This window comes from Sturnira hondurensis, unplaced genomic scaffold (assembly GCF_014824575.4).
Source record: "Sturnira hondurensis isolate 20B ecotype Veracruz unplaced genomic scaffold, ASM1482457v3 Scaffold0021143, whole genome shotgun sequence".
In the NCBI taxonomy this organism is placed as follows: Eukaryota; Metazoa; Chordata; class Mammalia; order Chiroptera; family Phyllostomidae; genus Sturnira; species Sturnira hondurensis.
This window is the reverse complement of record NW_028093774.1, coordinates 4816701-4843206: the sequence shown is the minus strand read 5'-3', so window position 1 is coordinate 4843206 and position 26506 is coordinate 4816701. Positions and strand designations below refer to the sequence as shown.

Genomic DNA, 26506 nt, shown 5'->3' with positions numbered 1-26506 from the left:
GGTCTGCTGGGTGATCGGGGCTCCCACGTACCTTTGTCCCTGCCTCTTGATGTCAATGGCCTTGCCAAGATAACTTTCCTCTCCCCTCTACATACCTAAGCCCTATCCAGTTTTTTCTTAAGATTTTATTTATTTGTAGAGGGAAAAGGAGGGAGAAGGAAAGGGAGAGAAACCTGGATATGTGAGAGAAACACTGACGGGTGGCCTCTTGCACACACCCCAACCAGGAACCAGCCTGCAACCCAGGCAATGTGCCCTGACCGGGAATCGAACCAGCAACCGTTCACTTTGTGGGACAACACTCAACCAACTGAGCCACACCCATCAGGGTAGTCCTGCCTACTTTTTAAAAGCCAACTCCTCACACTGTCACTAGAGTCCAAAGCACTGGTTCCAACCCCTCCCGACAGCACTTCCAGTGTGTGACATCCTGAAGTGCCTTCCACTTTATCACTTCTGAATCTTCCTAGGTCAGGCTAGTGCCAGCTTGTTTCACTCACCGATGAGCTACCAGAAAACACAGGTTTTTCTTCCACTTACTCTGCAAGCCCGAAACACCCCGGTCGGTGTCATTTACCTACTGGACACTCAGTAAACACAAGCTGATTGACCAGTGAGTCCCTGCCAAAACCCAGGCTTATTTCTTCTCTAGCAAGCCACGTACTGGAGAGTGTGGAAGAACAGGAGTCATGGGCGCCTGGGCCGCACCCGCAGTGCCCCAGAGAGAGTCCGCAGCCTTACCGTTGGGCTGTGGCTTCGCGGTGTGGCTGGCCTGGTGCGCATCAGCCTCCTCCATCGCATCGCTCATCAAGTCTCGCAGCATCTGCTGGTCCGCTTCAGGGAGCACCGGGCCGCGGGAGGGCGGCGGGCCACCGGGGTCTACCTGCAGCCAGAGAGACTAATGAAAAAGGACCGCAACTGCCCTAAGAAGCCAACCAGCCCATGCGATGTCGTCCCGAGACACACTCCGCTTCACAAAGGCACCAGACATGGGCGCACACTCATTTTCTATCTTCTGCCTAGTAGCTGTGACATTTGCACTGTGAGTTTTAGTACCATCTGCACCCTCACAACTATCAGCTCATAAAGATCATGCCATCACCTCAAAACCAGCCCAGGGAACCGGGGTCTTGAAGAGGCAACGCATCGGGAGAGGGAGAAGGTGGGAGAAAGGCCCCATGAAGTCCGACCTGCTCAAACTGCAGGAAGTACTCAAACAAGGACCTCCAGGCCTTCAAGACCAAGTCACTGGAGCTCACGGCCTCATCGCTTCAGATGAACAGACACCTCAGGACAGTGGGCACAAAAGGAGGGAAAATCTACCACGTGGTATTTCATGGGGTTCAGTTCCAGCCCTGATGCTTAACCCTTTCGGTCAGTGAACTGTGCATTCATTAAATCCACAGCATATTTTTTAAATGTGCGCATGACCCTTAGATGGAAAGATCTCCGTGACCAGAGAGAAAGGGGGTCGGGGAGGGAGAAGAGGGCAGACAGGGGTAAAGGGTGGTGGAAGGAGACCTGCCCTTGGGTGGTGAACACACAACACAACATACAGGTGATGTATTAATTGTACACCTGAAACCTATATAATTTTATTAACCAATGTCACCCCAATGAATTCAATAAAAAAGTAAAAAATAAGCAAAATGAAAATAATAAAATGCAATAAAATGGAAAGATCCCATGTGAAAAGGATAATTCAAAACAACTTTCAATGAACTGGAGAATACTCCCACAAAGGGAACAGGCAGCAGAGAAGCCGTGTCACATGCCCCACCGTCAGCGAGAGCAGAGCAGCAGTAAGCCCAGAAGCAGACGCATGGCTCCCACCGAGGGTCAGATGGCCCTCAACGACACTGTGAAGCCAGTCAGGCCCACGTGGGGGCGCCCCACCCCCAGCCGGGCCCGACGGGGCTGATCACAGAAGAGGCCTGAAGGAGAATGAAAACTCGCTCAGAGATGATAAAATGCTAAAAGCAAACTGGACGTGGTTTGATCTGGACATGAGAGAGGGCAGGGAGGTGGTGCTTGGGGGCATAAGAAACCACTGAATCAGGAATCAAAACATCTCAGTTTTGTTGCCATTTCTGCTACTAATTGTGGAAAATCACTAAATTCTCAGGTTTTAGCTTATTCACCTGCAAACAGACAATCCCTGTGAACCTGTGCACCGCACTGGGCTAAAGGAAATCACAGAAAGTAACTCAGAACTGGATAGTACCATGGATAACAAAAACGGAAAGTGCAAGTACACGAGTGGGTCTTCTGGTAATAATAGTAACTCCTGCCATCTGTTTTCTCACAGGGTTTTAGATACAACTTGCATATAACAAGCTCTTACACGACAAATGTTTCCTTTCTTTCCTCAGGACAGATGAGAATAATTTATGTCTAAAAACAACTATTATGTTGGTTAAGGTGAAGAATATCAAACAGCAGAATGGTTTTCCACACAGGCCCATGGAATCACCTTTCCGGGCCCCACCAGCCCGAAGGTAAGGCGCAGACAGGCGACATTTCTGTTTCTTCTCCACCTTACCACTGTCTGGAGACCTTGCTGACGTGGGCAGGACCCTCACTCGACTGGACTGGGGCAGGGGTGGGTGGTGCCAATGAGCGAATGGTGCTGCCGACCATACCGGTGCTGCCGACCGTACCGGTGCTGCCGACCGTACCGTGGGCTTTCTCTGCGGGGCTCCCGGCTTCACCTCCACCTTGTGAGCCGCGTGCAGGTCCCCGTAGCTGGCCACGTACTGAATGAGGTTCATCAGCGCAGCGCAGGAGTCGGAGCAGGTTCTGATGTGGACCACGTCGCTGGAGCAGTGCAGCTCGAAGCGCGAGTCCGTCTGCACACAACATGGGAACACAGGGCACAGTGTTTTCCAGGCAGGAGACAACAGCTTCCTCTTTTCATGCATTTACATTAAACACGGTGTCCTGTGACTACTCTCTCATAGGAAATGCGTGTTCATAACTCAACCTTAATTTTAAAATATCCACTTTTGAACAAGGTTAGGTAAGTGGAAAAATCGTTGTAAAGTCAATACATTTTTAGTCTCTCCAATAAAAATTAAAACAAAAATTTCCATTTAGTTTAATAACGTACCTGCTCTCCGTCACAATCAGACTTCACTGCAGTTATGGTTAATTCCAAAAGCCCCATGTCCATCACCCGGACATAGTCTAAAATTTTAAAAAGTAATCAAAAGAATGTCTGAGTAGAGCTTTCCAAAAATGCCTACCCAACACTTAATAAAACTAGTGTCTCTTTGCCCTGGCTGGTGTGGTTCAGTGGATTGAGTGCCAGCCTGCGAACCAAAGGGTTGCCAGTTCGATTCCCAGTCAGGGCATGTGCCTGGGTTGTGCGCTAAGTCCCCAGTGGCAGGGGCAAGAGGCAACTGACTGATGTATCTCTATAGCATCAGTGTTTCTCTCCCTCTTTCTCCCTCCCTCCCCTCTGTCTAAATATAAATAAAGTCTTTTTTAAAAAAACCTGTAATCTCTTTACACTTCGTGGCAGGCAGTGCTACAAATATTTGTAAGTGCAACATAAATATGTTTTCCTCCTACAAAAACCCTACAAAAATTTTATTTTGTTAGAAACAAAATGTGTCTTATATTAAGTACAATGCATATTATTTGATGCACTTAAGGTCATTACAACTTCAAACTAATATTTATCAAAATCCTTAATTCACTGGCATTATTCCAGAGTTAAATGCTTTCCAATACTCACACAAAAACAATTAAAAAGCATTCATCTATGCCCAATGACATGTCTTTAACTCTCACCTCTATTCAGATTAACAGTGACAGTGTTACACTTGTCAGACAGGTGCAACGCGGCCTCGTCCAAGATGATTCTGAGGGGGAACAAAAGATGAAACGTCTAAACAACCGACCTCAAATATACGCCCCTTGACCACTGTACACTTAGCTGTATCATTCTTTCTGACATTATCAACCACATGCAGCTCCTAACTTACAAATGTCATACAGCATTTCTTTAAAACTCATTGCTGATAAGTTCCAGGAATATTTCAGTGGTGTAAAGAATGAGACTGAATCATCTGCTCCAATTACTGCTACATTTTCAGCATCTTTTCGATAGGTGCCCCAATTCAGAAGGATTTAATTATGAAAATAAAGTTACCAGGTGTTATGGGAAGTTTATATATTTTTCTTAAATAAACAAACAACCTCAAGAATTAGTTCCTCCCCCCAAATGAAATGCAGTAATGAACAGATGCGTCGAACTATCTTTGAAAGAAAAACTAAAAACCGAAAGAAGGGCTCACAGCCATCAGTAAAAGCGCACTGATGTGAACACCGGTTGAGAATTTCACGGCAGGGCCCAGACAAGACGGCAGGATGTCTCGGACAGCTGCGTCAGTGCCCGGCGCGCCTGCCTCGGGTACCTGAGAGTGGAAGATGACTTGTCCAGGGCAACACTGCTCGAAATGCTGAACGTTTCCACGGTGAGGAGAGACCGGATCGGCAGGTAGAGAGGCCTGACACCGCAAGGAAGCATCAGAACATTGGTCCTTTTCGAAGAGCACTCTGAATCCTGCCTCGAATGAACTATACATTCTCTTTACACATATTTTAAATAATACAATTTTATTTTGTGCCATTTGTAGACTGACCTATAATCAAGCGCGCAGCTCCAGAGATGAACGTGGAAAGTTGTAAATGAAGTCGGAGGGTTATATCCTAGAACAGGTTCATCAGCAATATTCAAGAAGTATAAAATCTATAATCAAAAATATAAAATGCCCTGCTTTAGAAGAAAAAAAAGTTTTGATATGATACCATTAATATCAATGTAAAACAAAATAGCTCAAATCATAATGCTGAAAGGAAAAAATAATTATTTTGAAGAAATTCATTTCCACAAGTATTTACAAAACTAGGATGTGAAATAAACAGTCCCCCCCCAACAACCACACTGATGCAGGAACCTTAGAAAACCCGAGTTTATGAAACTAACAACATGTGTATAATACACTGTCAATTCCTTGAAACAATTCTTGAAAGAAACAAATATTCCTAAAGATTGCTTAAAATGATCCATCAGGTTTTCTAAATAATCCACTGTTGGGAGAAGTTCTTTATCTTCAATTTACACCCGGCTTAGCCTGCGAACCAGCCCCTCTCCCCGGCACCTGCCCCCACACATCTCTAATCTAAATGAACAAGGTGAGGCCATGTCTCTCCCTTCCACCAGGTCAGTGTTCACACCAACCACTCCCTTCCCCTCTCCCCAGATAGACGATCGAACGTGTGCTCTCACCTGCTCGTGCCAGCTCAGCCCAGAGGGGAGCACCCGGTGCTGGAGGGTGGCGCCTTTCAGCCCCACGGCCACGAGGAATTCCTGTGCGGGGCGACACAAAGGCTCTCACTCACCACCCGCACAGCCCGAAGTTTCCCCAACTGAGAAACGTGCTGCCATCTACACACTTGTGTTGGCCAGTCATCCAACCGACAGCAAGTGTTTGACAGCACCGAAGTTTAAAGCAGACCTTCGTATTGGACTCAGATTTGTCAGACAGTATCTTCACGGCGACAGACAGCATATTCGAAGGATCTCCTCCAACGCCATCTGAAGAAGCTCTGCTGAGACCGTTTTCTTCAGAGGAATAAATAGTAGGCTCCAGCCAATGCGGGCGGGTGGGTCCGGGCAGGCGTGCTTCCGTGGGAAGAATCACTCCATCCACCATGCCTATGTCCACATTGCGGTGGAAACATATCAAAGTGATTACTTGAAATTAGTTCACAGACTTGTATAACTGGAAACAAAAACCCAGCTACTTCCACTGAATACATCATGACTCTGGAGGCAAAGGGAGCGAGAACTGACTTGGCGTTAACAACCCATCCCACTCTGCTGACGCTGGTATGACTGGCAGTACCCGACTTCAAAAAAATGAAGACTTAAAACGCTAGGATAATTCATTTTTTAATTTTATTTATTTTTTTTATTTTTATTTTTTAAAGATTTTATGTATTTATTTATTTTTAGAGGGGAAGGAGAGAGGAGAGAGGGAGAGAAACATCAATGTATGGTTGCCTTTTGTGCATCCCCTGCTGGTAGTTAGTCTGCAAGGAACCGGTTTGCAACCCAGGCATGTGCCCTGACTGGGAATCGGACCGCGATCGTCTGGTTCGCAGGCCTGTGCTCAATCCACTGAGCTACACCAGCCAGGGCGGATAATTCAATTTAAGTAGGAAAATCTGGTAAGCACTGAGAATGTGCAAGTACTTCATGTCTACGTACAGGGTAACACAGGAAATGTGCTCAAAGAATGGTAAATTCTATGCCTGTTCCCAAAATGAAGCGTTGCTTGAGAATAGAGAATGTAAAGTCCCATCAACCGATCAATAGATAATAAGGTATGGTGTGTCCATAAAACGGAATATGACTTGGCAATAGAAAGGAATGAAACACTAGTACATTTCAATAACCCTGAATACATAATGTCAGTAGCAGAAGGCCATATATTGCATGATTTGATCCAAAGGAAACATCAGGAATACTAAACCCACAGAGACAGAAAGCACTTTTGTGATTCTCAGGGCTGGGGTGTGGCAGGGCTTCGGTGGGGCTTCCAGCTACAGGGCACAGAGTTTCTTTTGGGGGTGACGAAAACATTCCTCAGTTAGCTATGATCGTGGTGACACAACTCTGTGAAATACCAAAAACTATAGAAATAGATGTATACTTTAAAGGGGTGAATGGTATATGATAGGTGAATTATATCACATTGCAAAAAAAGAATAGTCAATTTCTAACTCACAGCAGGTATTACTTTGCCAGATGAATCAGCAGCCCCCACAGAAAAACTGCCACTATCAGAGCTCCGTTCTCAACAGACTGTATTAAACCAAACTTACACGCGTCTAAACAGAATCGAACACAGCACACACGCACCATGCCCATCCTACCTTTGTGGTAGAGGCTGAAGCTGCTGGAGTGGAGGCAGATGTAGTGCTTGTCGTCGAAGCCTTCGTACTTGGTCACACAAAACAACGACCCACTGTTGAACTCCAACCAGAATTCACCATGCTTGTCTTCCAACAGGTCTCCACTGTCTTGCTAACGGGAAAACCACAGAAAACCCAGGCGTCATTATCCGAAGGCAGAAGACCGCACCTCTCAGGTGGCAGCCCAGCATCCGACCCCTGACCCCACCCCACCATGGCGGTACTGCAAACTGAGCCATTCAAGGGGGCCTCTCCAGCAAATGCACCCTGTCCTCCACCCTCCGCTACAGTGGGCAATTCCTCGTTATCACTGCAGGGGCAGAACTGGCCCATGTTCCCCACCAGAAGGTGCATGTTACGTGCATCTTGTGATCTGCAATGAAAGGTAAGTTTCCAAAGGTGCTGTCTGTCTGTTGCCATGAGGGACCTCGGAAAACGGAGCTCCCTCCATCCCTGAACCAGCGCCACACTCCCTCAGCCACTGGTGTTCCGTGGTAGACCCACTGGGAGGTGCCCTGGAGAAAGCACTCCGGAGCGGTAAGCCCTCACCCTGACGTCTGTGAACACCGCCACTAATCCGTGATTGATGCTCAGAAGGACTGAGAGGAGACTGTGTGAGTGTTTGTTCTGAGAGTCGAGTTTTTTTTTCCTGCGGGGCCGATAGCTGGGATCCAGAGTAGAGAAGTACTGCAGGGTCTCCTCCTCGGACCCACTCTCCTCATCTGTGAGGGACAAACGTCACAGTCACGTGGTTCCCACAGCTTGTTTTAAAAGAGAGCAACTTGAACATTGCCACAAGAACATTTACTTTACAGCCTGTTATTTTTACAGAGTCTGGTATGACAATAAAAATCTACTTGCTCTATTTTTTTACTTTACCACTAAACTGCAGACACTGTATATGTTATCCCTATAAAAATAACATAGTTAACTAATAGTAATATTCTCAATATACAGATACAAGTGGGGAAATATAAATTACTAAAAGATATTCTAATATATAAATGAAAAACATCATCAAATAAAAGGCTCCTACTTTATTGATAAACCAGTTAGTGACTTCAGAACAAATTTAAAATGTATTACCATAGTGCCCTGGCTGGCGTGGCTCAGTGGACTGAGTTCCAGCCTGTGAACCAAAGGGTAGCTCGCTGGTTCAATTCCCAGTTAGGGCACATGTCTGGCTTCTAGCTAGGTCCCCAGTAGGGGGCACATGAGAGGCAAACATATACTGATGTTTCTCTCCTACCCTTCCCCTCTGTCTAAAAATAAATAAATAGAATCTTTAAAGAAAATAAAGATAAAATAAAATACATTACCATAGTGAACCGTAGATTTAAATGGACTAAAGCTGTCTTTGTTGAAGGTATTGATGAGCTGACTGGCCACTGAGAGCCCGACACCATAGGAAATATTTTCAAAAGTCTCCACTGGTGAAGGAGCTGTTGGTTCCCACAGTAACAGGTCATTAAAGATCCTATAAAGACAAAGTTGAAAAATAAGTCCCTAATTCCTAGTTCGACTGAAGGCAGACCAAAAAATATCCCTTTAAGAAATCACATGAATAATAACTTATCTAAATGGTGAAACAGAAATTAGATTCTGCATGTTTTTAAAAATATCAATTATGTTCATATAATGGAAAAATGACTGAGATGGCTACAATGCAGAGGAGTGAGAAAGGAATTTGGACAAGTAGACACCTAGTTAGATACCTACCTGCTTTTTTACCTGGGTCACCTATGACATAGGCATCATATTACACACATCTAAATGTACTTGAAGGAAGTTAATGAAAAAATTCTTTAAAAAACCTAAGAGCAAAAGAAGACCGTCCACACACACAAGCACCCTGTAGCAGATTGCGCATCGTGTCGCCCGACCCTCCCCCGATCCTGCAGGGCAGCCAAGGGAGAGTCCTCACCACCACCTGACACTTGAAGAGCCTGCCTCATACAGGTTGAGTGACCTGCCCAAGGTCACTCAGCTAATCACTGGGAGAACTGGGACCAGAGCCCAGATCATGGCCGGCTCCCAATGCACTTCTGCGTTTCTCTGTTACTCTAGGGTTACCTGCTTTTTCCCTCTTCACCAAAAGCATGTTCATTGGGAAGACTACATGAGATGAAGAATGCATACAGAACAGGAAATGAAGAGAAGAAAGCTTTTTCACGTTTTAATAATTTTTGAGAGAGAGAAACATCAATTTGCTGTTCCCCTTATTGATGCATTCATTGGTTGGTTCCTGTATGTGCCCTGGCTGGGGGTTGAACCCAAGACCTTAGTGTATGGGGACTACACTCTAACCAACTGATCTACCTGGCCAGGGCCAAGAACGGAAATCTTTCTACCTAGCAAGGAAGCCAAGTCAATACTGGTGACCAGTGGGGTGACAGGTGTCAAGCTAGGCTACTACCAGGCCCTACTTTTTAAAAAATATTTATTTATCTTTAGAGGGGAAGGGAGGAGAGAGGAAGAGAAACATCAATGTATGGTTGCTTCTCGTGCATCCCTTGCTGGGAACTGGCCCCTGCTGGGAACTGGCCTGCAACCCAGGCATGTGCCCTGTCTGGGAATTGAACGGTGATCATCTGGTTCGCAGGCCCGTGCTCAATCCACTGAGCTACACCAGCCAGGGCCAAGCCCTACTTTTTTAAAGAATTAGTTGTCACTAATCAGGTGTCCTTCTGCCCTGACCCTCCCCTCATCACCCGTCTACATTTTCATGAAAACAAAGCCTTTTCGGTGTCCCCTCCGGGGCCCTCTGTTAAGCTAGGACCCGCAGCATCTCCCCTGCACGCGCACAACTAGACCACAGCACCCATGACGTAACACACTGCATCTTCTTGTTTCCTGCCCTGCACCCTCAGCCATCCCTGTCTGCGCCTGGTGCAATGGCCCTCACGGAGCAGGCACGGGCTCGCGGTAAAGCCTGGTGTGAGCACCCAGCAAGATGCCAAGTGATGGCGTGGCCCAGGCCCTCCCTGTGAGAAGCCACATGTCTAGGAGCCACCCGGGCCATGTCCTGAGCTGCCGAAGCCCTAAACAGGACAAACCAGGCCCGAGTACTGGGACTTACAGTAGACAGCACTCCCCACCTGAACGGATGCTTTTGGAAGGTTCTGCAGGTGCAGGACACCCGGGAGAGAGGACAGAAATACGTTGCATCTCAGACAAACTGAGAGCAGAGCCCCAAAACTCTGCGGTGCTCATCTGGCTCACTGCTTCTTGGGCATTTTTATTAAAACAAAAGAGTTTCAATCCAGATCGTAGTCTAAACTCCTATATAAATAATGTATAAAATGCATTTTCTCAGAACATGCTCTTCCTTTACCTTATTTCCTGTAACCATCCTCCTACCTTCATGGATTAAAGCGAAACTGTTACTCAAAGTAAAGCTTGAGTTCATGATACACAAATAAAGTCCCACTGCGACTTTACTCTTTTCCTTTATACTTTCATCTAAGCACAGTCTTGGTATCATTAACACTATGAGACACACTGAGTGAAGTTTTTAAAATCAAGAAAGAAAACACAAGATATTTAAGGACACATCACCATGATTCTGTGACAATGAGCCTAAAAGACAACAGAAGTTCAGTAACTACTTAATAAAACCAATTAGGCCTGGATGGTGTGGCTCAGTGGATTGAGTGCTGGCCTGTGAACCAAATGGTCACTGGTTCGATTCCCAGTCAGGACACATGCCTGGGTTGCAGGCCAGGTCCCTAGTGGTGGGGTGTGCAGGGGGCAACCACACATTGACATTTCTCTCCCTCTGTTTCTCCCTCTCTTTCCCTATGTGTAAAAATAATTAAATATTTTTTAAAAACCCATTAGAATTTGTTTTAGTGTTCAAACTCCCATGTACCTGACACTGTCTTTTTAAAAACAGCCAGTCGGCCAAGGCACTAAAGGAATAAACCAGTATTTTACATGTATGAAGTAAAGATAGGGTTGGTTACAGCTCCTACTCAGAGATTTTTTAAATTGTACACATGAAAGAACATTATGGAGAACCCGAATGGACCCTGGGGACTAATGGTGTGACATACGACATCAACGCCCTCGCTCTGGTTGGTGAACTGTGGTCACGCAGACAACTCCCTTGTCAGCGGTCAGTGCTCGGTGCTCACGGTTGAAGGGGCGCTTGGTAAGCAACTTACTTCCAAATGGCTCGGGGGGGAAGTTCTCTTTGCTGTACTTGCACCTTTTCTGTAAGCTTAAGAATGCTTCACACTTTCAAAATAATACTAATTTTAAAATTTACAAATACTCACTAAGCCAAATAAGGGGCAAAGAACTCACACCTTGACGAGCTCAGATACGTGGCTCACGTAACCCGCAGGGCACAGGGCACTGCGGGGCTGGTGCTGTGCAAGGCAGAGTCAGAGAGAGCAGCTGAACCAGCTCCCCAGGTGAACGGACACTCCCAAGCTGCCTGATGTAAGCAATCGCCAGCCCCACCTGCCGCACTGGGGACTGTCGCCCGCACGCCCACCGCTGGCTGCCAGCAGAGAGCACCTCCAGCACAGCTGAGGGCTGCCCTGCCAGCTGAGCTCTGCGTTCCCTACATTCATCACGGGTCAGGGGGGTTTGACCTCGGCTCTGCTCACCCCACTCTATCCGTTACTGTAAGTACAGTTTAACTAAATGTTGTGCCAGCTGATAACTTTTGAGTATACAGACAGAAGTGGAAAAATCCTAAAACCTGGGACTCAGCACTCAAATTGCTTTGAAACTTTTTTTTTACTCCACTTTAAGAGAACTGAATCTGAAAACTGTAGACAAAGGTTTTCACGTATACATGATGCGAAAATTCCAACCAGTGACTCATACTGAAAAATTGGCCTTTTCCTATATTTTAAGAAGTGGTAAATAAACACATATTTGTAAATTGCATGTTTAAGGTGTGTATCACTGCTCTAATTCCCCAGTGCAACCAAGCACCACGGAAAGACCAAATGACAAAGCCCTCTGCCCTCTGCATGGGACCTCGAACTAGCCATTTCGCTCTGTGCGGTCATCTTCTCCTCACACAGCTGCAGGCTCCTGGCAGACATTCCTCAAGTATAAAATAAGGAAAATAGTCTAGAGATTAGTAGTCACTAAACTTTAGATTATACGTAAACCCTAATAGTTAAAAAAATTATGGAAGCTCCCTAATGTCAATTCATAAATTACATGTAACTATTATCTACGAGTGATATATGAGATAAATATAAAATAGAAATTTTTTAAGGTGTTTTTTTTAACGTTAAATAGAAACGCTAACGTTTTCTTCCTACAGCCAGTCAGTGGACTGTCCTGTGAATCTCATCTTCGAGACAGCTGAACTACGCAGATCTTTCTGGAACTTAATTTTCCAATTCTGAGACCAGCATTCCCGGTCACTGGTGGTAGGTGAGGAGATCTGGCATATTATCACCAGTCCAGGAATAACAGGCCAGTGCTATCTGAGACCAAGTAAACCTTCAGCAGAAAGCAGTCTGAAGTCCCTGAAGGTGAACTGAAGTCAGAGGAACTTGCCCACATGTGGGAAGCCAGCAATGGCAGACACAAGGCCATCCTTACCCAGACCCGCACGTGAGTGCCCTCGGGTACGCTGCACGAGGGAGTCCCCCCGCTGTGACCCTTAATGGTCACAGTAACAGATGACTCCTGAGTGCTTACGGAGTGCCACTGTTCCCAGAAGTCCCCAGGGGTTGTCCCATTTGATCCTCCCAATGGCCCAGGGAGTCAGTCCACCTCCACTTCGCAGGCAAGGAGGCTGGCTCACAGCGGCCAGGCAAACTGCCCAAGGCCTTCGCTGGCTGCAGTCTGCACCTCTAGAATGCCATTTATTTCCAATTTAGATTTTCACACAGAAGTTGTTAAGTTAGAGTTTATCATTCTAATGAATGATAAACTTTTTCGAACTCTGAGAAGGGCCGCCCCTTGCACGAAGGGCCCAGGACTCCAAGTCTACCCCAGGGTCTGTCGGCCATCCACAGGAGTGCTCCCCGGTCCTTTCATGTCACCGCACACAGAGAAGAGGTGTGTGCTCAGGACCCGCGGTGAGGTGACAGAGGACAAAGTGAGTAAACATCTCACACGTGAGGAACGCAGTAACCGGACACGCTGGTGAGGACACTCTACACTGTAACCGGGACAGTTCTATTACCACACCCACAGAGGGCACGGAGGTGGGAGAGGATATTGAGGCAAAGAAAGAAAGGGGGAGACAGAAAGGTATGAGGTACTTAGGCAGGAGAGTCCATCCCAGAGAGTCGACTGAATGTGTTTAGCTCACCTGTTATAAAGCTTCTCATAAAAGCTTTTGTTCGGAAGTGTTACGTGAATATTGGGCAACGTGAGCTCCAGCACATAGTGAGAATTGCTGATTGCTTTGTCCTGAAACTCTGTCATTTCTACAGGGTCTCCTGGCATCACCATCTAAAACATAAGTTTAGTGCCAAAAAAATGCATCCAATAACCATTTTATGTTTAAAATAGTAGTTGCATCTTCTTAATCTAAGCACAGGACTTGGTATGTCAGCAAATAAGCAAGCATGTAACTTTTAACTTTTAACCAAGAAAAAAACAGACACATTATTCAATCTTGGAGTTAGGAACCTAGCGCAAACAGAATACTAAGTTGTTTTAATTTAAGAAGATTTAAAGCCGTCGCTACATGCTGGGGGATACCCGTCCGTGGCCGCACGCACTGGAATCCTACCTGTTCGTTCTCAAACATGACCCTTCGAGAAGAGAAGGGAGAGGGCGCTGGCCTCCGGAGGTCGCACACGTCCTTCAGGGAGTGAGCGCCTCCTTCCTCCTCGTCCTGGTAGTGGCCGTCGCTCTCCTCCTCCTCCTCCTCCTCGGCTGCGACTCTCTCCAGAATGGAATGCATGGCTGGCGGGTTCACTTTCAGCACAATCCTGACAGCAAGGGCAATTTTAAGAATCAAGATCTATGTGTCAACTGAGAAACTTTAACTGTCATGCAAATTAATGCAAAGACCACTGATGGTGGGAATTCAGCTTCTCTGCCAAGTCTGCTTACATCTAATCTACCCCACTTCCGGGCGTGGTATCAACTCAAAAGTGCAGCATTGATGAGACAAGTAAACAAAAGAAAGGCATTAGTGTTGTACTGAAAATCTGATCTTTTGAGGATACAAAGATTAATTTTTTAAATTTATCTCTAGAGGGGAAGGGAAGGAGAGAGGGAGAGAAATATCAATGTGCGGTTGTCTCTCGTGTGTCCCCTGCTGAGAACTGGCCCTCAACCCAAGCATGTGCCCTGACTGGGAATCGAACCGCAATCGTGTGGTTCGCAGGCCCGCGCTCACTCCACTGAGCTACACCAGCCAGGGCTAATTTTAAATCTCATGTTTAAAAATCACCGTTCAGCAAGCTCTACCTAAGAATTCTATTTCTGCTCGCTACCCCGGTCCCTTCCGCACGCAGTCTGCTCTGCTATGATGGAACACGCACATGCCTCGGAAACCTCATGTCACAGAAGTTGCTCAGACAGAGAGGGAGAGGCTGATCAGGGAACGTTTTTCAGAGCCGTGGCAACAAACCCTTTAGGGTTCTCAACAATAAGAGGCCGTGTCTGCCGTCCTCTGCTGGCACATCACTGGCACAGGGCTTTGTCATCTCTCCTTCCCCCATTGTCATGAGGAAGCGTGGCCACCCCAAGTACGACAGACATCTGGGTCGCAGCTACAATGGCTCTTTTTGCTACACAGACGGTACCAGTGGGTTCTAGTTGTAAACTGTCACATCGGCTTCCTAATTCACAGATACCCCAATGCAGTCTGTGCTTCCAAATTACGTAATTGGAATCGACCCATCCCCCACAGCGAGAACTCACACCCCACACTCCCGCAGCGTCTCAGGCAGCTACGGACAACATCTGTCCGAAGAGTGTGATGGGTCTGATGAGAGGAGGGCGAGTGTAAAGGTGGGCGGGCAGGAAGTGTCCCAAAAAGGTCACTTTCTGAGAGGCTTCCGGTGCTTAGTTTTCAGGGTGACACTGGATCGTTATCCTGAGTAAACTACGTTCTTCTAAACCCAGCCCAAGCTCACGATGGAGTGAACGCAATCTTCCGAACAACACTGCTGCCTGGCACCCTGAGGCAGCGGTCCCCCAGGCCCCCCATCCACTGCAGGCCGGAGCCACCTGCTGTGACTGTCCGGCTGCACTGAGGCCTGGGCTCTCTCCGAGAGTCCCACGGTGAGCCTGGGAACCAGCATTTTGAAAAGGCTCCCAGATTGGAAAAACACTGTTCCAAAGCATTACTAACTATAAAATTCACTTGACAACTAACCAAATGGTGCCCTATGCCATCTCTTCTACCACAGCCTTGAACTATTTTTAAAGTGATCCATGATTCCTTGGTCCCTCCACTTTGACTAGGAAACTTGAGGCCGGAGAACACATCTTAGGCTTCCATCTCTCACAACACCTAATGCACACCCTTCATAGAGCTGTTCTCTGTCCATTTTCCTCTGGGTTCTCGCACCAGGGCTGGATATTTTTAGCTTAGATTCAATAGCCAGAATGGTGGTCCAGAGACCAGTCATTTAATTCTGAAAGGACTCTCGCTAAGGGCACGCACCGCCCGACAGGGGACTCACCGGGGCCAGTCGAAGTCGTCTGACGAGGCCGTGTCTCCGTCCCCACCACTGGACACGTGGGCAAACTGGACAGAGGGCTCCCCTTTCTCTTCCTGGAACGACCCTGACGAAACAAGACTGATTAGCTGAAGTGCACCTCCTCTCAAGGGCTGAAAGGCGCTTTCCTCCTTAGGGAGCAAAGACCCGCTGAGTCGGGGACGCAGCGCAGCACTAGGCTCTACAGCTTTCACTCGTGTGCTCCTCTTTCCAGTGGACATGGCGGGAGACAGAACGGGCGGGTAAATTAAAGATGCCGTTTTCTGTTCACACTCAAGTGTCTCAGTGCCGGTGTGCAAGTGCACGGGCACAATCAGGACAGTAAATACAGCAGGTGCCGCTTACCGAGTGCCACTGGGTGATTAGTCCCCGTAAAAGCTTATGCAGTTAATCTAGGAACACAGAAAATAACGACATGTCTTAAATGTCAACTTTGTACCAAGGACTGTCAGAATCACCTCTATTTACCATAACCCAAGTCATGTCTCTCCATTCCATTTTACAAACACTGCCTTTCCTCCAAAATAATGAGTTTCTTACAACTGGAGGCAAGGAGACACCAGATAACCCTACATGCCCTTTCAGGAAGTCATAATTGGCAACAATTTTCAGTATCTCTAAGAACACGTACGCTCAGCGTGAAGATGAGAAGGGAAAGTCGGCCACCGACTCCCAGAGCAGGAGATGGACAGAGCAAGGGTGTGGCAGGCAGGTGTGGTCAAGGGCACAGGGGCGCAGGGGCGGAGTGGCACAGGGGAGGTGTGGGGCAAGGTGGGTTGTTAAGAAATCACACACACACACACACACACACACAAACCCACATCACAATCTTCCTGAGCTCTTCCTGGACTCGATTCACTCTAAGTGTGTATATACTTTTCATTAGCTGACAAAAGCAAAGTAACACAGAAAAACTTAAAACAGGTTGCACAAAGCAAAGTCCCCGGAGAACAAGCAACATGATGATAAACAGCTCTGGTGTCGGACTTGGGTCTGGGTCCTGGTTCTGCCTCTTACTTCCACGTGAGCTTGGAAGGCCCCTCCTCCTAGGTCTACAGATTCCCCACGTGCAAGTGACAGAAACGATCGGAAGTAATCAGCCCGCACAATCGTGGTGATTAAAGGAAAGGAGAGCATGCCGTGCTAACACCCAGTGGCTAACACGGAGCGGCGCTGCGATGCTGGCCGCTGGCAGCCCTCCAAATGTGTGGGGACGCGTGGCGGGGGCTAAAATACAGGCAGTGGCACGACATCCCCCTGGAGACAAGTTTTAACAGAGCAAATAAATCATCACGCTAACTCACTTCTTTCCAAAAAGCACTACTCGTGTTCCCTGACCCGCAGCTCTTTCATCCGACTGCATTCTGCAGCTGCCGTGCACTTTCTCCTGCTCTAAGCCTCAGGGGCAGTTGTCTGCGGTCTGGTGCCTTCCACGCATGTTCAATCTTACCAGCTAGTTCTCTGAAGGTGAGTTCCAGTTTCATTTGTTCTGGTGTGGACCCTCCTAGGAATTCGGTCTTAAATTCTAGATCTGTGAATGCTAGATGAAGAATCTCCTTCTGAAGTGACTTCTTAAACCACGGTCCTCTTTCCTGGTCTGCTCGAAGGTCCGGTATTGGGAAGCGGACAGAAAGGCTCAGCGCGGGCGTAGCGACCTGGACGGACACCCGACAGTTCGTGGGGCTGTGCGAGTCGTCAAGAAAGACCTCCGTGAAAGCCTTGTGCTGGAAACGAGGCATCAAAACACAGGCCAAGTGTGAAATCAAGTAAATAAATATAAATGACAGTAGTCAACATGACGGCATGCATACTCACTATTTCCTCATTCAGTACAATGCATTAAAATGACCCAAAATAACCACTATAATATTAACTTAGTGTAATGAACTTTGATAGTCCAACAGCTATTAACGGAAGCCAGGACCACTGACAGAAGGCAAAACCTCATACAAAATAAATGAATGAATAAATAAAAATAAAAGCTGAACCAAAGTGAAGATTTGGGCACCAGAGATGCATATATATTTTACCAGAAACTAAAAAAAAAAAACAGCACGTATCAACAACTTCAATAGTTAAAAACCACTCTGGTACCAACACCCAATCTGAAGGCTTTATGCACAAACACGCCGCTTCAAAGACTCGGTGAGAACGTGAAATCACACGAATCATGCCAAGTGCTAGGGCCCACCCCTGACACAGTTTGTATTTCAAGGACTAAGCCCGGAGGCTGGCAAATCACAGGTTCTAAATAAACGTTCACTAAACGACTCCTCTGGGTCCCCATCCAGCTCGAGGGTGTGACCCCAGCACACGGCTCTCCGAAACCAAAACTGGCTTCATGCACCATTTTACCCAAAGCTACGTTATAACAAAAAGTGCAAAGAAAATGCCCTTCGATAAAAGCCTGTGTCTACTCTTTCTCTAAAATGTACCGAAACAGGAACCTCTGGCCCAGGGTTTACAGCCGGGACCTCAGCACAAGGAGCCTGAGAGGTTAAACTGCCACCCCAGTGCATCCATGGCTGATAGCGAGTAGAGACACTGGCCCCGACAGAACTTAAAACAAGAAGCAATTGGTGACACAAAGCAAAGAATGCTGATTTAACGTGAATACCATCACTAATGGAGGGAGCAGCGAAAAAAGTACTAAAATATACAGAACTCATCCCCTTTCTTTTCAAGTCATATCTGTTGCTGGTCCCGCTTCCCCCCCGCTTTCCTAATAGACAGTTCTTGCAAATCTGACTTACTTGATTTGCTTAGAAAAGACATCAGGCACCAGATCTAAGTAAAAGTGATATAATGTGATACTCTACAACACAACCCAATATATTATGTTCCTATTTTCAAAAGTATATTTTATATGATCTACATTTTCTAGATGGCTCAAATACTTTGTGAAATGTGTGAATAAGCTTTTTGTGAAGACATTATCATCACGGTTTGTATAATTCAGATAACACGGAAAAGGAAAGGAAATCCCACTCTATCGCCCTAACGTAATTATCACGACCAATGGGCATATTTCTATCCATTCGTTTTCTATACGTCAATGTGATTCACAGCCCTGAACGAAAGCTTACTTCTTCACGACCCTCTTCACAGCACCATCTCCAAAACCATCATTTAAAACAGATGCACAGAAGTTCACTCAGTGTATCAACAAAACTTATCCAGCTGTCTAGTGTCCAGACATAAAACATGTCTCCATTTTTTCATTATTATAAATAATGCTGTTTTCATAATATATGCACAAGCTCAGAAACAACCCAAATAAGCCTATTAGCCAGCAATAATTCTGATTAGTATTTGCAAGTTCTGAATACTTACCAGACTGATATGCTTATTGTATGAAGTATACATGTGAGATGCCATCATCTCTACTGTAGTAAGTTTCTGTGGTTGCAGCAAGGAATTTAACCTGTCCACAATACTGATATCCAGCTCACAGAACACTGGACTTAATTTAATTTGCAATTCTGCCTTCTGAGGAACAGAACTAAGTCTTGCTTGATTACTCTTTAAAAAAAGAAAAAGGAAAGCATCAATATGATCACTAATAATACTACAAAACCAAGCCCCACCTTCCGATCGTGACAAAACACACACCAAGCAAAAATTCACACCCCACGTGACCACAGGAAAAGACCGCTCACCTGGGGCCCTCTGCTCTCAGAATGCTTGTAGTGAAGCTGAAGACACGCAGGGGAGTGGGAGTCAGTGCGTTCTTTGGAATGGAACATCAAAAGCTTAAAAACAAAGACGAAGATCAGTGTAAGCATTAAGCTACCATTTTAATCACAGGGATTAATAGAGGTGCTAACGTAACACTGGGAAGAATTTTTTGGAGCCAGAAAACCTCGCTTTAAGTTTTCATTGTCACTTATCACCCATGTGAATCTCAGACAAGCTAGTGAACGTCTGGGATACTTAGTGTCTCATCTACGAAATGTAGGGGAGGATTCAAATGAACCACGCCCAATGACGTGCTTCGAAATAAAACCACGTATAAGGGCAAAGTAAAAGCAACAAACGTCACTTTGATGGCTTTGAAGTTTCTCTAGGACACACTGTTCAGACAGGAACAAAACCAGATCAATAATTAAGGAACACGGAGACACGCCACTGTCTTCCACGGTGAACAGTACTTAGCACGCAGAAGTGTCTGTTGAATAACGGACTTCTTCAGAAAGTAAGGGTGTTTAAACACTGAGTGAAGTGACGTCATTTGTCCCATAACCTGTCTGCCACTGTAAAAAGTCACCTCTAAACTAAAAATTTTAACCAACTCTTATGGCCTGGAATGCCACACTTAAAACTCTATTCCAACAAAACACACATGCTCCGGCACACACCGACACACCTCTTCCTATGTGACCTCCTACTCCTTCTTTAAAGGAACCGCTGCTGCTCGTACCATTCTTTATGGAGCAAGGCAGACCGAAAGAAGGGTCACCAGGGCAGGGCCTTCAGGGCTCACCTCCGTGTAGTGAGGGGAAAGAGAGCGGCTGTCCGTGGGGAACAGGCACTCCAACAGCTCCATTCGTCCGATGGACAGGTCGGTGCTAAACTGCCTGGACGCTGACCTTGGTCTCTGTTCATAGGACACTTTGAGGCCAGTACCTATAAATCTAGCACAAGAAATGCAGCATTTAAGAGTGTCCATTTGTTCTAGATTGAACAGTGGATAAACAGTACGCGAGTGTTCATAAGGTATAACAATTACCTACCTATTCTTACACATTCAAGTTGGAAATAATATTCCTAAGGATACTAGCCAGAAAGATCACTTCAAATTTACCTGACGCAAGATTTTAAAAAAACCAGTTCCGTTGACAGGAAATTATCCAGGGCATATTTATTTCCCAAAACTGCCCTTCTTTCTTCCTTTATCCCTTGCAATTTACACTGCAGGGGCTAAAGTCTTTAACACCTGTAATATATACATATGTAATAGTTTCTTAAAATTATCTAAAAGCATCATGCAATATTTTTAAAACTTCAGTGGAATTCAAATGAACCTAGTTCTCTGGTTTTTATTGTTTCTGTTATATTTCTACTGACAGATACTTGAAACCTGGTCAAAACCCTGAAGAAAATAATGTTCTTTTGAAGTTTGATTATAAATAAATACTATGGTTCTAACCTGCAGAATTTATTTTGCTAGGATAAAAACTAATTTATATATTAATTTAATACTTAAAAAGTTAAAGTTAAAATAAAAGCCCAAACTATTTTCTAAAAATATTAATACATTGTGTAAGTCATTGTATTCACACAATAACATGACAACAATTTACAGGCCACTTTCATGTTAAAATCCATGGCATGTGCACGTTAACAATATTATACTTACAAGTTTAATAATCTCATCTATTAGAACTCAACTCATGAAGAGATCACTGGCTACTTGGACCGCTTTGATTTTTTAGGTAGAAGGTGAAAAACGTCGCGCCCAAGCTCGATCGGCCTTGGTGGGCCACTTCCTCAGGGCCAGGGACACACAGGTCACTTCCAAGCCCTCCTCGCAGCGATAAGTCCTTCCTCTCTGACCACCACCGCCATCTCTGTTAAGCCAGACTTTCTGTAGCTTATAATGGTGTCGGTGGCTATGACGGCCAAGTGTGGCTGAAGCAGTGTGACAGGAGCAGGGCGGGGAGCTAAATAAGGGGGGACCTCCACCCTCCAGAGCAGCTGGAACCTGTATCTGGATGTTGCACAAGCTGAGCACCTGCCCGAGAGGCTCCACGGCGACCGTCGCCGCAGCAAGGGAGGGAAACCCCATTCGTTCCACTCGCTCACAAAGAAAATGTGAATTATACACACAAACGGAGTCAGGTAGACAGAGAAAAGCAAAGTCTACCTTCAGCTCTTTTTCGAGGACCACCCATAAACACAAGAGTTTACCTGAGGTGATCGTGCGAGCAAGCCTCTGCAAACACTGCTCGGAAAGACGTGGGGTCCTCTGTTGAAAACCCCGCGGGGTCGAGCTTCTCCACACAGGAGAAGAAAGCCACTGCCAGGGGCGCCAGCGGGTTCAGGTTCGGAGGCGCTTCAGGCGGAGACAATGGGTCGACGTGCAGCACCGAGGCTGAGAGAGCCCCCACCGCCAGTCGGAAAATAAGCTCCGGCCTGGACTCGTCCACCGAGACAGACCTGGACGGGAGCGCTGGAATACAGGGGTCAAAGATCCACATGGAGAACTCAACAGTGAGAAAGAACCCACTGTGTCAAAATTATCAAACCTTTCCTCACGTATTCGTTATCAAAAACAGGCGACTGCACAACTATCTGAATGATGTTAAACAAATAAAATAACTGTTATCTTTCTGCATTTTACACCCAGGACCCTCGGTGCCTGGAGCACGAGAGCGCATGCGCGGTAGGGGGTGTGGACAAAGCTTTGCATCAGTGAGATCGTTTTGGCACAGTTGGAGGTCAGCCCAAGCTGCTCACCAGAGTGGCCTCTAAACCTTCTGTCTATCCCAATTAGGTTTTCCAGGGAAGAAACCTGAGGTTCACTTTCGAGTCAAGTATAAACAGCCACACAAAAGTCAGATGGTTGACTGACACTCCTAAACTGCAGTAATAATATGAACCTTATGACGTACTTTTGACTAAAAATACTTAAGTATTTAAATACACAAAAAAATACAGTGAATGGGCAACTATACTAAAACACTTCACAGTGAATCGTTCAACAATGCTTCATTTTCTTTCTAAACTTTGTTAAATGGTCTAGACCAAAAAAAAGAATTACGAAGGAAAAGGAAAGAAGCAGTAGAATGGCATTTTTTTAGTTTCAAATGTGTAAAACTCCAGTGGAAACACCAACAAGTGTCTTATTTGCACTCACGAGCCTGCTGCAGCGATGACGGGTGAGCTGCGCTGGCCGGCAGCGCCGGGCCTCTCGCCGGCGGCTCCCTGTGGCGGTCCAGGAGGTCTCCCCACGTCGGCTGCAGCTGCGAAGGAATCATTTTCAAGCAGGTGGATAAAGTCATGAATTCTAGGAGCAAGCTTTCGAGAATGGGACGAGATTAAATAGTACTTTACCACGGTAGCACTTAATGGCGATCCTGCTGGGGTATTCGTGTATGTGCTAGTTAGTGACAACTCAAGGTCCATGTTCGGGGGGTCCCCCAGGGGCGGCAGAGAAGAGAGGCTGTGCGACATGTCCATCTCGGCCATGGAGAAGAAGACTTCTTCTTCTGGAGAGAACCGCACTCCGTCAGCGCATCGTAACTGCATGGCTCTACGTCTTCCCATTAAGTACATTAACATAACATCTTCCCTCACATTATCTGGGATACACTGATACCCTAAAGTTTGTTACTTCCAATGGGGTAATTTACTTGCATCTAAGATATAAATGGCATGGTAAAAACTCAACTGCACATAGGTTAACACAAGTTTATGCTGTCTTGCCGGTGAACTTTGATGTATGCCATGCATATATTAACATATGCTATGTTACCTGGTATATTTTTAAGTGTCATTACAGTTCAGAAGTTAAAATTCAGGGTAAAATGGTACACATACACACACACACACACACACACACACACATCTTGTAACTTCTGGTTTCATATAGATACAGCTATTTCTTTTTTAAAAAGAATAAAATTTTACAAAGGAAAAATACGACCTGCATGTATTACTTTGAGTTCTATTTACACTTCACTTCTTTCCTTCTAGAGATTATTTGATCCTCACGCAAACAAACTCTGGGAAACCAGAAGTTCTTAAACTGACTTTTATTTGCCATGTGGTTCAACGGTCCATACTTAAATGGACTCTTATTATTTAGGGTATAAACACTCAGACATCCTGAAACACTTCTAAATGCAAAGTAAACTAGATAAAGATTATATTTACATGTAATTGGTCATCGAGAAAGGTTCCTATTTAAAGGAATCTATAAATCATTATGCGAGCTCATAAGAATTTGACACAATGAAGAATCACCCCCATTTATCTCCGGTGCAAATCCACATTTATGTAAATTGAGTTTCCTTAGAATAAATCATGATTTATGTAAACTACACAATCAAAAAAGGACGCAGTAGCAAGTCACTGTGATGCTGGGTCGGAAACTTAAACTCAGTACTCTAACCCTTCTTCCGGGACGATTTCTGTCCTTTCAGTACTAACCCATTTCACAGGGGCCAAAACCGAGTTACTTCGCTCTAGGATGATGACGTCTGACTCTGGCGTCAACTTCTCGTGTCGCTTACCACGGCTAGAAGGTGTGCGAGCGGCTTCTGCCTCGTAAAAGCTTTGCTCCGAAGACACGCCCACAGAGAGGGAACCTGTCCTCAAATAGTACCGGTTTAACTCCATCTGAATGCGACACTCTTCTTCCTGCTGCATGGGTCGGTTTCTTCTGTCTTTATTAGCTAAACCTATTTTGCTAGAATTTTCTACAAGTGTACAAAAGGGAAAAAAACAGCATTTAAATTTGGAGTTATTTAATCATTTCTCTCTCAAAACCCACTTATCCAATACCAAATGGCAACATTTTTGTAAAGTGACCTTCCTAAGAACAAACTGTGATTTCTGAAATGACACCACCCAATCAAAAAGAGACACCTAACACGCACGCCGGTGCTGCAGCTATTGCTGTGATGTCGTGATGAGAGCAACATGGAAACGCAACCCTTCACCCAGGCTGGTATGGCTGAGTGCACCAAGTTCCAGCCTGTGGACCTAAAGGTCACTGGTTCGGTTCCTGGTCAGGGCACTTGGATGGGTTGACCAATAAATGTTTCTCTCCCTTTCTCTCTTCCTCCCTTTCCTTTTCTCTAAAAATAAATAAATAAAATCTTTAAGGAAAAAAAAGAAATTTAACCCTTCTTACAGGATGGTTCTTTTATTCTCTCCCTGCTGACCCTGTTTCGCAATGGCCTTAACACCTCCCCGACTTAACACCACGTCAGCACAAAGCCACCACCGTTCCATACTAACCAGCAATCTAAGCACTAACGTCACGGGTAAAGCTAGAAATTGCAGAAATCCTATCTTTGATAAGTCAATTAAAAATGTGTGCTCTTAACTGTGTTAAAGAATTATACTTTCTCGGTTGTATGAAGTACAACCAAGAAAGCAAGCCAGACAATTCTGAAACAGTTAAGAAGGTGACATAAACCATCTGAATGCTAATTTGTTCCACGGTGCGACAACTGAAAAGATCGGATCAAGTTTAAGTGTCAGGATTCCTATTTACAATACATCTCTAATTGCACATGTTCCCCCATAAGACAGTGTCCTGTATGCATGTTACATGTCTTAACTGAGATGTTTTAGAGACGTCAGTAGTAACAGAGTGACACTTGCCCGGCCCAGCAATGGCTGCCAACAGGTCCAGAAGCAGGTGCACCTGTCTCGGAGACAGGAACAGGTGAACGGAGTCTATCTGTCCGTCGATGTCCAACTTCAAAGAAACAGAAGAGGACCTTCAGGATGAACACCTTCATCACCTTGCACCGCAAACCCCAGTGCATTTTAATACACTGAGATGATGCCAAGTGTTTAGTCTCGAATGCCCTCAGCTAAGATTCTACCACCCCACAGATGGAAAATCCTCCCCAGAGAGTCCACATTGGCAAGTCCAATGTCATGCACACTTTGTCTAAGTTTTCTGGGTATTTACGGCACTTGAGGAGGTCTTATGACACAGTCTCCAAGAAAGAACATTACCATAGCAGTAGTAGAATGTCCATCCCCATCACGATTTCAAAAGACCCAAAGCATAATCCTTAAAGTTTGATTTAAACCAACAGCAAACAAAGTTGGCTCTGCTAAGCACGCCCACAGATACTACGCCTTGGCAGAGCACGCAAGGACCTTGTTCCAGGGACAGTGTGCCCCCCAGTACGCGCTGTGTGCACAAAGCCTGCCCTGAGCTGGGTGTGGGAGTGTGAGCCGCAGCGAAAAAGCCGACGGAAAGAGGGCACTCGCGTGCGCGTCTCTTCTCTTCCAGCTCTTCATCCATTTTCTCTTGTACAAATAAAAGCCCCACCCCCCAATTTCTGTGGGGTATGGTCTGGAAAAAAATTACTCTATTTTGTATGTCAGACTCTAAAGAGCTGAAGAGGCCCACCTACTTTTCACTCACGCCTCAGTTTAATGCTAACACTGACCCCTAGTGCAACCGTAAAGCTCCATTAATAAGACATTTATATTTGAAAACTGGCATCTTCCCCAAGAGAAAAACAAATTTCGTCTGATTCTAGAAACACAAATAAAATAAATTACATAGTGGTTTCAAGGTTGCCATGACCTAACCAAAACTTCTCCATCATCACCATAATCACCATCCTCTTGTTGGAGTACTGGGCACTACGCGGGGTGTTTTTATTCTGTTTCCTCTCATCCCTAGCACTGTTGCTGCTCTGCAGATGAGGAGTCGGGCTCCCAAAGACGCAGCGATCGGCACAAGGCTCTCTAACAGGCCCAGAGCCCAGATCCTGCCTGTGCGGACCCAGGTGGAGAGCCCCCACTGCTCCCATGACAAGGCTCTCCAATCTGGCCCCAGAGGTATGGACGAGAAGGGGCCCTACAGAAAGCAGGCTCAGATGAAAATTACAGCTGAACTGCAGGACAGCCCTTGCCGAGAACCGTCAGAAGGCAAACTCACAGGCTGAGCCAACCCTCAGCCCCTCCCGAGGCAGGTCGTGGTGGGGGGTCACTCCGCAGCCACGCGCCTTCCTCACTGAGAGCACACGGCCGTGTGCCCTCTCCTGCGATCCGGCCCTGCCTAGCTGTCTCCCACTTCATGTTCCCTCAGTTTCACATCCATAAAGGAAACAACAAAAGTGCCATTCTCAGAAGCAGGGGACACCTTCCTTCCTGGC

General features: G+C 45.9%; 1 protein-coding gene across 3 annotated transcripts in view; it reads right to left on the bottom strand.

Moving 5' to 3' along the window:
- The window catches only part of ATG2B (autophagy related 2B), a 72532-nt gene that overhangs the window by 29179 nt on the left and 16847 nt on the right, over positions 1-26506 (bottom strand). For all 3 annotated transcript variants that reach the window (XR_005064318.1, XM_037031208.1, XM_037031209.1), the window contains exons 7-29: positions 24987-25083; positions 23888-24073; positions 22707-22861; positions 22510-22615; positions 21561-21822; positions 20134-20284; positions 19310-19402; positions 18984-19172; positions 17101-17374; positions 15615-15717; positions 13706-13907; positions 13280-13422; positions 8307-8464; positions 7537-7709; positions 6949-7099; positions 5526-5725; positions 5297-5377; positions 4650-4756; positions 4422-4514; positions 3796-3866; positions 3110-3186; positions 2679-2849; positions 742-883 (exon numbers count right to left, since the gene is read on the bottom strand). Coding sequence is in view for 2 of the 3 variants with exons in the window: in XM_037031208.1 (XP_036887103.1) it covers positions 742-883; positions 2679-2849; positions 3110-3186; positions 3796-3866; positions 4422-4514; positions 4650-4756; positions 5297-5377; positions 5526-5725; positions 6949-7099; positions 7537-7709; positions 8307-8464; positions 13280-13422; positions 13706-13907; positions 15615-15717; positions 17101-17374; positions 18984-19172; positions 19310-19402; positions 20134-20284; positions 21561-21822; positions 22510-22615; positions 22707-22861; positions 23888-24073; positions 24987-25083 (3385 nt within the window). In the remaining variant the exon portion in view is untranslated. The remainder of the gene's footprint in view (positions 1-741; positions 884-2678; positions 2850-3109; positions 3187-3795; positions 3867-4421; positions 4515-4649; positions 4757-5296; positions 5378-5525; positions 5726-6948; positions 7100-7536; positions 7710-8306; positions 8465-13279; positions 13423-13705; positions 13908-15614; positions 15718-17100; positions 17375-18983; positions 19173-19309; positions 19403-20133; positions 20285-21560; positions 21823-22509; positions 22616-22706; positions 22862-23887; positions 24074-24986; positions 25084-26506) is intronic.